This window comes from Anopheles ziemanni, chromosome 3 (assembly GCF_943734765.1).
Source record: "Anopheles ziemanni chromosome 3, idAnoZiCoDA_A2_x.2, whole genome shotgun sequence".
In the NCBI taxonomy this organism is placed as follows: domain Eukaryota; kingdom Metazoa; phylum Arthropoda; class Insecta; order Diptera; family Culicidae; genus Anopheles; species Anopheles ziemanni.
The window spans coordinates 5,021,076-5,036,719 of NC_080706.1; the positions used below are offsets into that span (position 1 = coordinate 5,021,076).

The window sequence follows — 15,644 nt, forward strand, 5'->3', positions numbered from 1 at the left end:
CAAATCTGCCCCATGAAAACAAACTCCAACCACATTCAGTTCCGTCTGTCTGTAAAGGAAATAATGGAAAAATGGCAATTTAAAAACAATCATCTAGCGCGCGCGCGGCTGTGCGATTATTTTCCACTCTACATTTCATTTGCTCACATTCTAGCACGTTTATTGCATTTCCATGCCGTTTTTTTCCTATTTGCATCCCATGGCGAAACGAAAAATTGAAACCGGATTCGAAAAGTGTTGGACCTCGGGTGATCCAGCTGGAGTTTTTTTTTATTGTGGAACGGGAAAGGAAGCAATTCAAATAGTATTGAAAGCTATTTTTGTTGAGAAATAGAACTCGATGTTTCCTGTTTGAGTAATAACCGACGGTAAAGTGGGCCATTATTTTGTAAAGCGATTTAGAATGTTGCGCCATCCACTTTTTTTTTTGCAGCACAACAACTGCAATCCAACAACCGGGATGAAGCCCAGTCGAGAGCCGTTAAGGGCTGCTGAAGGGCATCGTATTCAGTTCTTTTTTATTTCATCTAATACTGTCCCAACGTTTTGGAGCGAATTCTAATACGTTGCCGCACAACTTTTGCCATTTTAGCGACACTTTTGCACCCCCCCATTGCGTTCTAGACGCTAGAACGTCCCAGGCTAGACGACGATTTCTTCAACTCCCAGTCGGCGCCAGTCGTCGCCCTTCTACGGCGTTCCCGCCCCGTAAAGTCCGCCACTTTACCGACGTCTTGGAGCCATCATCAGCTGTCAGTGCCCTTTTGTGGCCGTTGCCTTGCAAAAACTAGACGCCTTACGCCGTGCGTTTCTTACGCTCGTTTCTCCACACCACGGCGCGCTTTTATGGCCTCGCGATGTCATCGGTGACATTCTTGATCTTCGCCTTGCTGGTCGGAGAGCCGTTGTCAGTGCTCCGAGTGGAAAGGCACATACCCTTTCTTTCCACCACGTTTTGCAGCCTTAAAGGGGAGGCACAACCTTCTTCTGCCTTTAGAATAACTTTCCTTCGCAGCCGCTTACAACCGCAACGCAAAATACTGGGGCGCGAAGAAAGAGATCCACGCGGAAATAGAGTGCAATTCTTGACAGCTTCCTTCATGTATTTGCAGATTTAAAGCAGCTCGGAAAGGGAAGGGAAAGAAAGAACTTAGAATGACACCCTCGGAGGAACCTGAAGTGTCTGTTGAAGGATTTAATTGAATCCGCAATCCGTGGCTTTACGTTTGAAGTCGTTAATGGAACCTGCAAGTGTCCCGTTTAAGACTTGGATGACACCAAACTAAATCTTCCTTACTTTGACACCGAAGCATATCTTCTGAGACTTCAAATCAACAATATCAAATGTTATACTTTGTTGCATTTGAACCTTGAAGACTATCTCACAAAACTTCAATTAGAGTACGCATAGATTGAAGTTCGCAATGGGTTTGTAACTGTACTTTCTTGATAGCTCAGTACTTTAACAAGGATTTAAAGGAGCTAGAAAACAAGTGACACTGCTGCAAAGAAAGTTTAATTAGTTTCGTTACGCATTCTTCCCCGAGTTCCCGCTCCAGTTGGGTGTCTTTAGATGGGATTAACCCCTAATGGTAGAACCCGTACAAATCTTCCACTTAAACTTTCTTAAGCCAAAATAAGGTGCTCCTCTGTACGGCTGTGATAGGCCAAAGGTACAACCAGAGGTAAAGGCAAACCAGCAAACTCGAAGCCCTATGAATGATTGAGCACACGAAGCTTTGGAAAGTTGATCTTCGTTCGGTCAGGTGACTTTCGCCGGCAAGGATGAGCTCAAGCCGAGCCGAAGTTGACGAGAACCCGATGAGGTATGCAAATATGACGAGACATTCCACCTGCTCGAAACCGAAGTCGTGGGAAGTTCTTCAAAGGTTGCCCGAAGCAATTTTTACTCCAAAGGAAGCAAACCTTTCCTTTGATCTTGCTTCTTTTGCAAATGGCTGAATGTCAGTTAGTAAAAAGACAACTTTAACGAAATGTATGTAAAACGTTCCCTATTTTCATGAAACAAAATTTAACATTACCTACCAGATATATTTTTCAAAACGTTTCCATTTGATTTACTTAAATCCAATCCAATTCCCAGTCGTGTAATCCTTCGCACTCGCATTTCCGGTAGAAATGCCGATGGCATAATAACCATAAACGGGAAGTAATGTCGTCGATTGGATTAAGGTACCTTCGAGGCGAGGATCAGCGCACCGAGATGCATTTTGATGAAGGAAAAACATCGACTGCATCCCGGTGCATCCGTTGAGAGTGCACACAATCTATGGAAAAAAACGGATTGTTCCGGTTCGATGACGAGCTTTTTCCGCCCGAATTATGGATGGCGAGAGGATTATTATAAACCCTATCTCTCGTGTGTGTGTGTGTGTGTGCGCATTTCCGCAAAGACCATCAGCTCTTTCGTTGGTGCGGGAAATGGTTTTACATTCCCCTGGAAACGTTTTTGCCGGGAAATATGTGCGGGAGTGCTGTATCTTTCAGCTCCAAGCATCCTCGACCCCCCGGACCTTCGGTAGCCATGTTTATGGTATCGGTTTTTCCCTCCCATGGCGCGGATCATCCACCACCGGGAGTTTTGCTGGCACGAGATTGCATTTAATCAGCTGCAGGTTTGCCTTGCGGGGCGAAACTGCTGTGAGAAAACTCTCTCCTTCTCTCCCTCTTGCTTGCCTGATGGGAAACGCATTTGCAATAAATTACACGGATCCACGGAAAGTTCGCGAGGAAAGCAGGGAAACTACCGCATCGCCTATGGTGCGCTATGTTGTAATACTTGTGCGCTTGTCGAACTTCTTGAGCGGAAGAAGCGGCAGCAGCATCGTGTTCGGTTGTGTATTTCGGTGCCGTTGCCATTGCCGTAAATTTTAAACTTCACGCAAAATGCACTTTTCACCCAACAAGCAACAAACAAAGCAGGCGTCGCGCGCTCTCGAGAAAGAACGGGAGGATATACTCTGGAGTTCGGGAGTCGATTTCAAATGTTTCGCCAAAGTTTCGCCAAAGTTTTCCCCGCTCGAAGGGAAAGGGTGATCGAATCTCGCTGGGAGGGAGGAGGGAAAACAATGTTTCCTTAACAACGTGTGGGCGTCGGTGGTTGGTGAAGGGTAACAAATTTCCCACCCAAAGTCGTTCATTTGCGCGAGTGCGAGGTTACATTCCCTGGCCCAGGAGCTGGTTTGTTGAACGTTAACGGCACGCTGTATTGTTGTGAGCCAATTTTGTAGTTCCTTTCTGGCTTGGGAGGTTCGAAATGGAACACATCACGTAAATCAGGTTGATTAATTCAACAACGCCCCCCGTCTTATGACGTGCCACATGCACGTACTTACCTCTGGAAAACGATGTAACATGTCAAAGTCGGTCGCAAGTTGATTACGAATTATGTACACCTCGATTATTCATCGCCCCGAAAGAGATGTTTATCCACTGTTTGTGCCCCGTTTTGGTGCATGTTTTTCGGTGGAATCATTGTTAATCCGATGGAATTTAATCTTTCTCGATCGATGTCGGAAAACAATCCGATGGTTTTTCATATTTTCCCCCCGTTCCTTCGCCCGTGTTATGCAAACAAAGGATGTTGATGAAGCATTTCAGCATTCGTTTGAATTCATACCAATCCCCGTTAAAGGGTTTTCTGCTCCAAACACGACCAAAAGGGGCATTTTCCGACATGCTACACGATTTGTGCGCCCATCAGTTATGCAACCGGATGAACTTTTCCTGCCCGTTTTTTGTGGCCCAGGTCAATGACATGCACTTCCTTGCTGCACCCTCCCCCCCACCCGGGTCGGGAACTTCTGAACCCTTTTTGGCCCAACACAAGTATCCGTATTGTTTTTCCTTCACTCAAATGATTACCCGTTTGTCTGATTTGCCATCGTCCTACCCGAAATAACGCTCGATCCCCGAGAGCGGATGTCTGCGGATGGAGATAACGGTTGGTGGATGGTAAAGATCAACATCCTACCCGGTACAGGGAAGCGCCGGTTCCATCACGAAAGAGCAAACAGTAGTAAGCCAGCAAGCAGTAAAATTCAATCATAGCCCTCGGATCCGCTGGTTGTTTTGAATGGCTGTTTTCTGTCCCTTGCATTGCTACAAACCCCTTTCCCACCTCTCCGTCCCGTTTTGGAAATGGTGGAAAGATTTTTCGCAATCTGCAATATTTCATCTTGTCCCGGCGCAATGTTACGTCCATACCTCTTTTGCTCGCTTGAAGCTTGGAAAACTGTTCATCCAAGAGGAATGGTATGAACAAACGTCCATCAAAAAGTGCATAGCATAAGATAAAAAGTACGAACGTGCGTTTTTTTTCGCGTTTGCATGTAAACCTACACTTTCAAAAAAAAAAACATTAGAAAAGCAAACAGTGTCTGCTCGTTGTGAAATCGGAAGTGAAATTTTCCATCTCACACGGACACATCCGCGCACGTACCTGCCAGGCTTCGCATTTCCATTTCTACTCGGTCGGTCTTCGGTGTTTCTGGTGCCGGTGAAACGTAACGAAACGAAACACTGTATCTTCATCTCAGGCGGTATTTCGGTGCAACGATGACACCGAAAGTGCATCCTCGTATGCACAAAGGACTTTGCGAACCCGAGAGCGCAAAAGTTTCTGACCAGCGAACAACGCGAAACAATGACATACTGAAAGGGGAAAAAAAAGAAAGGAACAAGAGGGCGTGATAAACTGCAAATTGTTTCACTAATGGTTCTTTCCTGTCCAGTGCAAGTGTATTCTGAACGATTTTTTTACCATTAATGCTGGTCAGAATTTCGAAACATAGGTAACTCTAAAAGTTGGTTGAAAAACCATCCAAAATATCGTAGAAAAATGTATTCGTGTTACTTTTCAAGCGCAATTAAATGCAAGAAAAATGACACACTTATAGGAGAAAAGAAACAAAACATGATGAACTAATAATACAAAAAGAAAGTTATGTAAAATTATTGACAAAATAAAAAGAAACCTTTAGATTCAAAAGTAAAGTAACATAAGCTAATGCAAACGATCATAGACTTGGGCGAAATAGGAAAGACTATATATATACTGGAAAACTGATATAAGGATACAAATCGATGAAAAAAACCTATCATCGACTAGAGACTAAAATAGATTACTAGAAAGTGATCTATTAAATACATATAACGAGCACCATCTTCCAATGAAACGTGTGAATAGCACAATAAGGTTGCAGTCTATTGGAAAAAGGGGTTTGAAATGGATGCGAATATTCAATCAAATGTAAGTGATGCTGTTGCACAACGTGACCCGTTGGTTCATCTTCACCCTTTTTTCTTTCTTTTGATCGCCGCTCCCAGCCAAGTTCCTTGATCAGTGAAATGGAAACGTCCAGCGATTGTCAAGCTTCACTGCCAACGAGCACAACACATCAGAGAAATGCCCCTGCGCACATTGTGTGCATTCTATCTCGTTAGGAGGGTGTCATTGCACCAGGGGGGGCATAGCTATACTCCTCCGGAGCATCGTCCGAGATTCCTCGCCCTCTCGGATGGGGGTGGGGGGATGATATATCACGCCATGCCCTGCGTGAACACTTCGTGACACTCACTCACACTGGGACAATTCCCCGGGGCGCGTGGAATACTCATTTTTCATCACCCATTCCCAGGGGGGGATGTTCTGAACCATTTCCCAACACGACTGAAGCCGACTGGTTGGTGGGTGTGTTAATGTTTACTTCCAACGGATAACTACTATGTCATTCTTCATAACGCAATGTGCGATCGTTTGAACGTGCCCCTGTTCGGGTTGGAGCTTCTGGTACGAAATTGGCCCAGAAAGAATTAGATAATTGAAAGAACCTCACAGTCATAACTCACACGCGCCAGCACATTCCGAGCACGAGAAGTCACGAACTCCACGGGGAATACAAATTGGATGTAGAACAATGCAGCCGTACGGGACAATCGAATTACGGTCTCTTCATCTCGTTTCGTTTGACCCTTTTACGTACAATTTAATTTGTCCATGCAAAAGTTCTTTAAACAAACTGTCAGACACTCGCTGCTTCAATCTGTAGAACGGACGAAGTAAAACAAATTTCATCCATTAGAAAAAACGGTCGCTTCCAGGACAAAAACCATTCTGATGGCGTACAGTAATAGACAGACGAAGGACATAAAAGATGAAACGAATTGTCCCGGCCCGGGGGGAAGAATCGGATCCTCTCGAATGACAATGTGTAAACATTGTTACTAATTAATTGTCAACTGGCGCTGAGAGATTTACCGTGCTCTAGAACTGGGTTCCTGTGGCGACACGTGTCTCGACACGCGTCTGTACACTTTGCATTTCATTGTGACTAAATGTTCTTTCCCGCAAGAACCCAAACCAAGTTTTGTTGGAGACTGTAAAACTTTTACCAGAAAACATTTGTCTTTATTTGTGGTTTCCTTTAGCAACCAGTGTTTGTCGATTTAACTTTCATTGTTATTGTTTGTTATTCTACTTTAATCCTCTGACCGTTCGGCAATGAAATCGCGTTCTCTTTCGCAATTTTCCATTATTTCCGTTTTTGTTTTCCTTTTCTAAAGAAGATTTTCCTTTGGCTGACAAGCTTCGGGAGAAAAGAAACATCGCATATTGTCTCTGTAAGACAACGTTTCACGATGCTGCATCACCATCCTCGTTCAAGAAAACCCGACGCAAAATGGACAAGGACAACGACCCAACGAAAGTCCTTTAAGCGGTTTCGCCTCCTTCCCGGCCACTGTCCCGGCTCGACCGTCCCGGCTGAATGCGGTTGCAAAATTCAATTAAACTATGATGAAAACTAATTTGCTCGGTCATCGTGCGGCGAGAAACGGAGGCGACCCGAGTGTGTTCGGTGATGAAGCAGTGGGAAAGTTTAATAACAGCCAGGATAATAGTCTCCATTCTCGGCGTTTGGTTACGGCGAAATTGCTTGCCTTTGCGGACTTGTTGCTGCGAAGTGTTGCTCCACGGAGGGAAATGAAATGGCTTGTTTTTGTCTCATGGACTCACACTTGTTTTCTTCTTTCTACTTCTCTTTCCTCCTCTTTTAGGTGCGGGCCATGGAGCAGCGACTGTGTGACTGGCCCAAGTCACAGCACTTAAGCGGGCCATCACCATCACCGAGCAGCAATCCGGCCGCAGCAACAACAGCAGCAGCAGCAGCAACAGCAGGCTCGCAACAGTTAGCCGTTGCCGCCGCTGGAGCCGGAGGACCAGGGCAGGGACCGGGCGGTCTCGGAAGCAACGCCGAGCCGACGAAGAACGGTACCGATCCGGTGAAGATCAGTCAGCTCGAGTCGGCCATCGAGGAGCAGAAGCAGCTGCGCCTGCAGGACGCGCGCCAGGTCGGTGCGAAGGCGGCCAAGATCAAGGAGTGGGTCACGAACAAGCTGCGCGAGCTCGAGGAGCAGAACCAGCTGCTGCGCGAGCAGAACATCAAGTGCAACCAGCAGCTCGAGCTGCTGCGGAACCACATCGCGACGCAAAGCACCCGGCACAGCAGTATCGCCTCCTCGCAGCCCGTCCGGACGAGCCTGAGCTTGGACGTGCAGGACGTCAAGCGGCGCAGCGGCCGACGGCGCAGCGAGTCGCTCGATCCACCCGAACACCGCTCGCTCCACGCCGGCAGCTCCGGCGCCGGCTCGCACCATCACCCGCATCATCACCACCACCACCACCATCACCACCGGCGGAACCTCTCGATGGAACCGCAGGAGTTGGCCCGCGATCTGGCGGCCGCCGTCGACGGGTTGAATCTGCTTCCCCTCAGCCAGCAGCCTCCGACGCTGTCCACGGCCGTACCGCAAACGTCGGCCCACCATCATCACCCACCGACGATCGTGGGCCATCACCATCACCACCACCAGCATCCGGCTCCTCCGCCGCCCGGGGTCGGCGTAAGTCCCGGTTCGGATGTCGACGCCGTACACGACTATGCCGAGATATACACGCCTTCGCGTGAGAAGGCCCCGGCCTGGCTTAAGGGACTCCCAAGCGGAGGGTCCAGCACTACCACCTCCGACTCCGTGGCCGATCTTGGCACACCGAGGCCACCAACTCCACCCTTGCACCGCTTCCCCAGCTGGGAGGCCAAAATCTACCAGGTCGCCAACGATGGACTGGCCGGGGCGGGGAGTGGCAACGGTGCTGGCGATGAGAACGAATCCCAGGACCAGGAGTCCGGTTCCGGTATGACGTCCAGCCTCGGTGGGCCCAACACCCGCTCGCAGACCGTCTCCGGAGGCTACTGTGATATCAGCGTCCCGGTGTACGCCACCGTTAAGGGGGTAAGGCGGACGTCAAAAGGTCGCAGAGAAACCCTGGTTTGACATTCTCACTGTTTTTCCCTTCGCAGCGTGCATCCCAGATCCGCTCGATGCCGTTCACCGGGGACTCCAGTGACGACAGCAGCGACGGCGAGGACGGCCACGGCGCGATGCTGACCTGCGCCACCTCGACGCACAACTCGCACAACTCCACCAGCACGGACAACACGGAGACGAGCACGTCCGGCAGTGCCTCTAGTCCCTCGAAGTCACTCAAAACTTCCTCTAGTCTCAGCCCGGCCAAGCGCTCCGGCTCGGAAAGTCCAAAGAACAAAGGGCGTGGTAAGTTCCAAGGGTTTTTTTCAAGGCAAAGAAATGGATGGATACACTCAGAATCCATAAATAAGTTTATTTTTATTCGAGTTGCATCATGTTTTAATTTCCTAAAACTTACCTTTTATTTTGAAGGTCTGCTTTTTTATTTACCAAATGCTTTGCATTTTTAAATTTAAAAATCTACTTTCTACTATGCTTGAAGTTATTGCATTGACATTAATACCATTAAAAACTTTTTCACTCATTTACATCTTTTTGTTTTATTTTCATTTTGATTCTCTTTTTGTTTCGTTTGTTTCTCTACGTTTTTTTTCTATTTCTTGCGTTGCGTTACAAAACACTAACATCAACAACAAACAACAACAACAACAACAACACTACATAAATACACCAACACTCGATCATCGATCTCGATCTGGCGTGTCCCGGCGGCGAAATCCGCTTAACGCTCGACAGTAATTTCCGAACTGTCCTTTGAATCAGGCCTCTCGGACGACTACGCCATCCCGCCGGACGCGGTGTCCACCGTCGATACGACCTGCATGGACGCGTCAATGCCCTCCCTCCTGATGCGCACCTCGTACGCCGATTCGCCCAACAAGAAGATGGAAACGCTCGAGAAAGTGGGCCACCTGGCGAAGCTGGGCGGAAAGCTGAAGACGTGGCGCAAACGGTGGTTCGTGCTGAAGAACGGCACGCTGACGTACTGGAAGAGCCAGCACGATGTCAACCGGAAACCGCAGGGTCAGATAGCGCTGGACGAAGCGTGCCGTATCAATCGGGCCGATGGTGCGTCCACGTTCGAAATTGACACCGGCAAGAAGGTGTACTATCTGACGGCCGACTCGAACGCCACCATGGACGACTGGATCCGGGTGCTGCAGAACGTGCAGCGTCGGAACGCCACCAAGTTGCTGCTGAGTCGCGACGATCAGAAACCGACCGTGCAGGGTTGGGTGACGAAGGTGAAGAATGGACACGCGAAGAAGTGCTGGTGTGTGCTGCTGGGAAAAATGTTCCTCTACTTCAAGGCACCGGGCGAGACGGTAAGAAAGGAATACTCTGATTGGGAAGACTCATATACTAACCCTCACCTTTTGGGTACCTTTCCAGAATCCCCTCGGACAGATCAATATGCGGGACGCACGCGTTGAGGAAGTGGAACACGTATCCGATTCGGACTCGGAAGAGAGGGAAGATCCCGCCCAAAGTCAGGCGCGTCTCACGGTGGCCATCTATCCACAACAACAAGGAGTGGTAAGCCCGATCTACGGCACGCGATCAACACACACTAATCTGTCTCCGTTTCCATGTCCATAGGGTCCTACCTATCTAATCCTGCCAGGGAAACAAGAGCGAGACAATTGGCTCTATCACCTAACGGTCGTTTCGGGAGGAGGACCCAATGCCGGCACGCAGTACGAACAGTTGATCCAAAAGCTGATGGAAACCGATGGTGATCCAAGTACGAGCTTTTCCTCGGTGCGCTAGTGGCTGTTCTTTACTGATTTCCTTCTTTCCTTCCCTCCAGACTGTGTTCTCTGGCGACATCCGATTCTGCTTCACACGAAGGACAACATTACGTCCCCCTTGACTTCGTTACATTCCGAAACGCTCCAAGCGGAAGCGATAAAACTGTTCAAGGTACCAACACCGACCATCTCAATAAGTATTTCGTTCGATTTCACGACGCTCGGTTAACACTTTTCATCTCTTTCAGAGCTGCCAACTGTTCCTCTCGGTGGCGGTCAATCAGCCCGGCATCGACTACCATGTCGTGCTGGCGCAGAACGCACTCCAGCAGTGCCTGGACATGCCCGAGCTGCAGTCCGAGCTGATCTGCGCGCTGATCAAGCAAACGTCCCGCCATACCGGTCAGAAGCTGGGTGTAGGTGTCCAGGTAAACAAGAAACTGGCCAAACCCGCTCGTGTAAGTTTGTCCCGACGAGGGCGCTTCTATGTGCTTTTTATTCTTCTCCAGTTTTAATTCGTCTTTCCGTACTCGTTTTGCGTTACGTCTTCAATCTAACACTTAGTTCTAACCGGCGTTGACCCTGCGTTAACCATCTTTATTATTTGTTTGTCGTTATCCCCACAACAATGTTTCGGAATCAATCGTTACACAACCCTCCCTTCCAATTGGATGTTTCACCAAATTCGTGATCGTTTGTTCGGTTTTGTTGAAATCATTCCTTGCACGAAATTTACTTCCTCCCAAAGGAAACAACATGATTCGGCCATGTAAATCGATCCACAATCAGCTGCAGCACCCTTGCGTTTTTGTTCAGTTTTGTTTTCACTTCCGAACTAGAATAGCAGCGAATGCAGTATTTAAAATCGTCCCATACCGTAAAGGTTTCACACAAAATCTTCAACGAGTCCCACACACTTCTCGGTTTAAATTCTCCAAACGTTAGTTTCATCTCAGTTGCGTTCATTAGTTTTCATTTAGCAACCGCAATAGCGAACCCTTACCGAATGGCCAACAACCGTTACACGAGTGTAGGTTATAGAATGCCCTCAGTACTCATACTCATCTTATTTAATCGTCCTTTTCTCCGTCCGAAGATAACATATCATACTATCGAATGCTGTTTTAACATTTTGCTTTGTATCGTAAAACTAATTGTGGAATGATAATACTTTTGCTTGCCTTAGATTAGCAGAAAATGCATAACAATTTAGTTCATAGCAACATGTGTAACTCGCTTTGCTTTGTATACATTTATTTTTGTGTTTTTATATTTTGCCGTTTGACCAATACTTCTATGCTTTTTCTACAGTGATGCAATCCATAACAAACATTTTAGTTGTAAAACTTTTCTTTATTTCAATTGATGTTCAATCGAAGTTTTGTTTAACTTTTTATTTATTTTCACATTTTTTTAGTTCTTTTATTTTTAACAGAAACCCGTAAATACATTCGAGCTCATGTATGCCAGCTAAATGGTTGATTTATACATTTAGCCTATTTTATAGTTATAAATGAAAAACGATAAAAATATCTACTTCCTGCCGCGAGCATGTGTATGATTGAACATAGACATTAGGCAAGTCCTATTGCTGCAGTGATTATCATCTTTTTCTACTTCATGTATTGTTTATCGATGTTTTAATTTTCATCAGCAAACTAGACAAAACATAGTTGTAGTTGTATCGGAGCCAAACTAGTCAATAACTGTTGTAGTGTGCAAAAGGATTGTGCATAAAACAAAGTTATTATACACCTAGCTCATACCGATAGGGGTCTATATAGCAGTGTCGATTAGTGCATATGTGAAATCAAACTAGTTTTCATGTCCTTTCACTACTTCTCGTCACTACCGTTCTACTCTATACCACCAAATGATGCATATCATGTTCATTCGATTGATTATCTTTTTCAATCATATTCCATTAACTGAACTTTGTTTATCTCTTTCTCTCTTTTTTCTCTTTATCCCCTACCCCGTACCTATTTTGAAAAATTGATTTGAATTTCTCCTGTTTGTGCATCTTTCCCCAAAATGGTTGTATTTCATTAAAATGTTCCTTTCGCAAAAAACCACCCAACGACACCTTTGGCAACTGATATGTTATTTTTGGATTCTGATGCCAATTCTGCCACACACCCTCCCCGCCTCCATCGTCGCCGGTTACCGTGTCCATCCGTTTGTGCAATTTCGTTTCTCCTTTTCCTCTCTGTAGCAACTACTGCTTTGCGCAACCCAGAGTTTGTTCACTTGCGATACGCAGCAGGGCCCAGGTGCCCAAGCGAATGGGAGCTCACCCACTTCCATTCAGGTAGGACAATTTGTTGGATTTGAGTTTTGTGGCTACGACTTTTCGGTTTGATGTTTTCGGTTTCTGTTCTGTTCTCTACCACTTTGTTTAGTTGTGTTTTTGGTTTTATCCCTTTTTTTTTGTCCGAATTATTTTTCTTGCTTTAGTTGCCAACCGAACTCTACTTACACAACCCTTTATTGACAGGGCGTTTTTGGTTGTTTTCTTTTCACCTGATTTTTTAACACAATCTGCACCCTGTTTTGCTCGTATAGACCCTCATTAAGGCCGCCATGCCCTAATTTTCCTCTAATAAGCTTATTATTAAGTAAGAAAATGTTTTTAATTGGTACCAAACAAATTTTTACTACAATTGTGAATTGTGAATATTTTTGATTAATACAATCCCTAAAATCCAATTGCTCCATTTAATGCTCGAATGCCAACACAATATTATCCGGAGTTAAAGAGCCTCAACCTTATTTCCTTTGCAATAATCATTCCTTCGCTTCCCATTGGCTTTGAAAACTGCTTCGCAAAAAATGTTAAAATTCACAATTTTACTCCCCGATATGGCTGACTATTATTCTTCTTGAGTTAGTACGATTGGTTACGCTTTACACCAACTACGGGCATAGCATTTCTATTTTGCTTTTCTTTTTTTTAATTGATTCCTACTTATTAACACGTTTCTATGACTAACCAATCATGAACACCGTTTGTTTGCTCAACTTTCCATTGAATCATTTCTTATCATCAGTTTAAGCTTCTTTCGTGATGTTACCTTAAATTAAAAATCCCTCTTTTTACTTGCATAGATTGTTTATGTTTGGTGGCAAGTTGAAACTAACTATGCGTTACAAACTTAACCTATAATTTAAACGCCTGTCATGTTGCTTTACTAACTAAGTTACTTATCAATGCTGCTACTTGATTTGCTGCTTCTCCTTTCTCAACCGGAAATACTCCACGTTACAGGCCCCAACCGTTCCTCCGATCGATTGCAAGTCAAACCCTCCAACGTACACGTTCATCCAGGGCTGGCAGTTACTGGCCCTGGCCGTGTCACTATTCGTTCCTAAAAACAGTCGGTAAGTGTTAAGGAATATCCACTGCACGTAATGTTTCCTCCTATCGCAGTAACTTAACCCATGTTTCCTTGCGTTGCCTTTTCTTCAGCCTACTGTGGTACTTAAAGCTACACCTTTCACGGAACGCTGACTCGAAAACGGAGTGCGGAAAATATGCGGCCTACTGCGAGCGAGCGCTAGAACGCACCATGCAGAACGGAGGACGCGAAACGAAGCCGTCGCGCATGGAGGTTCTGTCAATACTGCTGAAGAATCCGTACCACCACTCGCTCCCGCACGCCATCCCGGTGCACATGATGAATGGCACGTACCAGGTGGTGTCCTTCGATGGATCGACCACGATCGAGGAGTTCCACAGTACGCTCGCGCAGGAGATCGGTTGTCGCGATTCGGCGAACGGTTTCACGCTATTCAGTGACGACCCGATCGAGAAGGACCTCGAGCACTATCTCGATCCGCAGGCGAAGGTAAGAAAATATTGTGAGATTTGTCATGGCAATGCAGCGATCATACTGACATGTCGTTGCTTCTTTCCTCTAGCTTTGTGACGTGATTTCAAAATGGGAAACGGCACTACGTGAGAAGGGATCGGGCAAGTTCGAGAACTCACGCGTTATTCAGCTGACGTATAAAAACCGGCTCTACTGGAAGCATGCGGCCAAACTGGAAACGGAGAAGGAACGGTTACTGCTCTGCTATCAAGTGAATCTACAAGGTATGCCATTAAATAACTATTGTCATAGTTGTGATGATTAATCTGAAATTTTGGATTAATCTGAATTTTGGTTCTAGTGGTACAAGGACGTTTTCCGCTATCGCGCGATCTGGCTCTGGAACTGGCCTCACTTATGGCCCAGATCGATTTGGGAGACTTCTCGGCGGATAAATCAAAGACCAGCTCGCTGCAGGCACTGGACAAGTTCTACCCGTACCGCTACCGGGACGCCCTGAACCAGGAGGGCTTAAAAGAGCTCCAGGATCTACTCTCGGCCAAGTGGGCGCTCCTCAAGGGCCGATCGATACTGGACTGTGTGCGAATCTACCTGACGTGTGCCCGCAAGTGGCCCTTCTTCGGGGCGTCCCTGTTCCAGGCGAAACCGAGACACTCCGATCAGGCAATGGCTTGGTTGGCTGTCTCGGAAGATGCCCTCAGTGTGCTCGAGCTGTCTTCGATGGCGACGATCGCACGCTATCCGTACAGCACCGTCATGACGTTCGGCGGTTGCCAAGACGATTTTATGCTAGTTGTGAGCGCAGAGGACACGCTCCAGTCGGCGAACAACGAACAGAAGCTACTCTTTGCCATGAGCAAGCCAAAGATACTGGAAATCACGCTACTGATTGCGGATTATATGAACGCACTCGGGCACACGCTGCCCGGAACGCCACAGATGAACACGCTGACCCGCAATGGAAGCCATCGGAGCATTCGGTAAGCATGGATGTTCCGACTTCATATCCCTCATCTTCCACCAAAAATCATCCTCATCCTTTCAATGTTCGACCCCATGCGCTTCGCTGAACCCGCTAAAGCTTCGTCTGGTGTACTTTTATTTATCCTTTCTTTGTTTGTGTGCGTTTTCTTCTCCATCCGCAGATCCCGCGCAATGCCCGGTTCGCTGACGGGAACTCCCGCCCACAACACGCTGAACTCCCACGCCACCCATGCCAACAACACGCTCACCTCACACTCGCACACCCTCAACTCCCACGTCAGCCACACGCTCAGCTCGCACGGTCAGCCGGACATCCTGAAAAGCACCCCGGATCACCAGCGGCTCAAGTGAGCGCACCTGCCCGGCTCACCCCGGCGAGCCTTCTTCAAAGACTAGCGTGCTTTCTTTCCTTCCCTTCTTACGCTGGGACGGATGCTGGCGATCGTTTATCATTTGCATTTACAACGATTCCTATCAACACAGTAGACTTTTACGTATAATCCTCCTTTGGAATGAGCGACGGTCGTGGGAAATATTACCATGATAAGGACAAATCGACAACATCATCAACCTTCAACCGACCGAGCTTAAGCGCTTCGATACTCTGAGCATAACCGACTCATTTTCGTAGCTTATCATCTTTGCCCCCCTCTTTATCATTAGCTTTCTTTGTGGCCTCCTCAGGCACGCACTAATCTTATCAACCTTTTCGTGATCTTTATCATTA

General features: G+C 46.8%; 1 protein-coding gene across 1 annotated transcript in view; it reads left to right on the plus strand.

Moving 5' to 3' along the window:
• The window catches only part of LOC131286004 (uncharacterized protein CG43867), a 103,735-nt gene extending 88,466 nt beyond the window's left edge, over positions 1-15,269 (plus strand). Inside the window, exons 4-17 of the mRNA XM_058314862.1 lie at positions 7,078-7,835; positions 7,929-8,313; positions 8,382-8,634; positions 9,112-9,674; positions 9,742-9,882; positions 9,949-10,093; positions 10,160-10,272; positions 10,349-10,528; positions 12,316-12,411; positions 13,369-13,481; positions 13,570-13,948; positions 14,022-14,196; positions 14,274-14,913; positions 15,079-15,269. Coding sequence (XP_058170845.1) covers positions 7,078-7,835; positions 7,929-8,313; positions 8,382-8,634; positions 9,112-9,674; positions 9,742-9,882; positions 9,949-10,093; positions 10,160-10,272; positions 10,349-10,528; positions 12,316-12,411; positions 13,369-13,481; positions 13,570-13,948; positions 14,022-14,196; positions 14,274-14,913; positions 15,079-15,268 — 4,131 coding nt within the window. The 3' untranslated portion in view covers position 15,269. The remainder of the gene's footprint in view (positions 1-7,077; positions 7,836-7,928; positions 8,314-8,381; positions 8,635-9,111; positions 9,675-9,741; positions 9,883-9,948; positions 10,094-10,159; positions 10,273-10,348; positions 10,529-12,315; positions 12,412-13,368; positions 13,482-13,569; positions 13,949-14,021; positions 14,197-14,273; positions 14,914-15,078) is intronic.
• Positions 15,270-15,644: the final 375 nt, after the last annotated feature.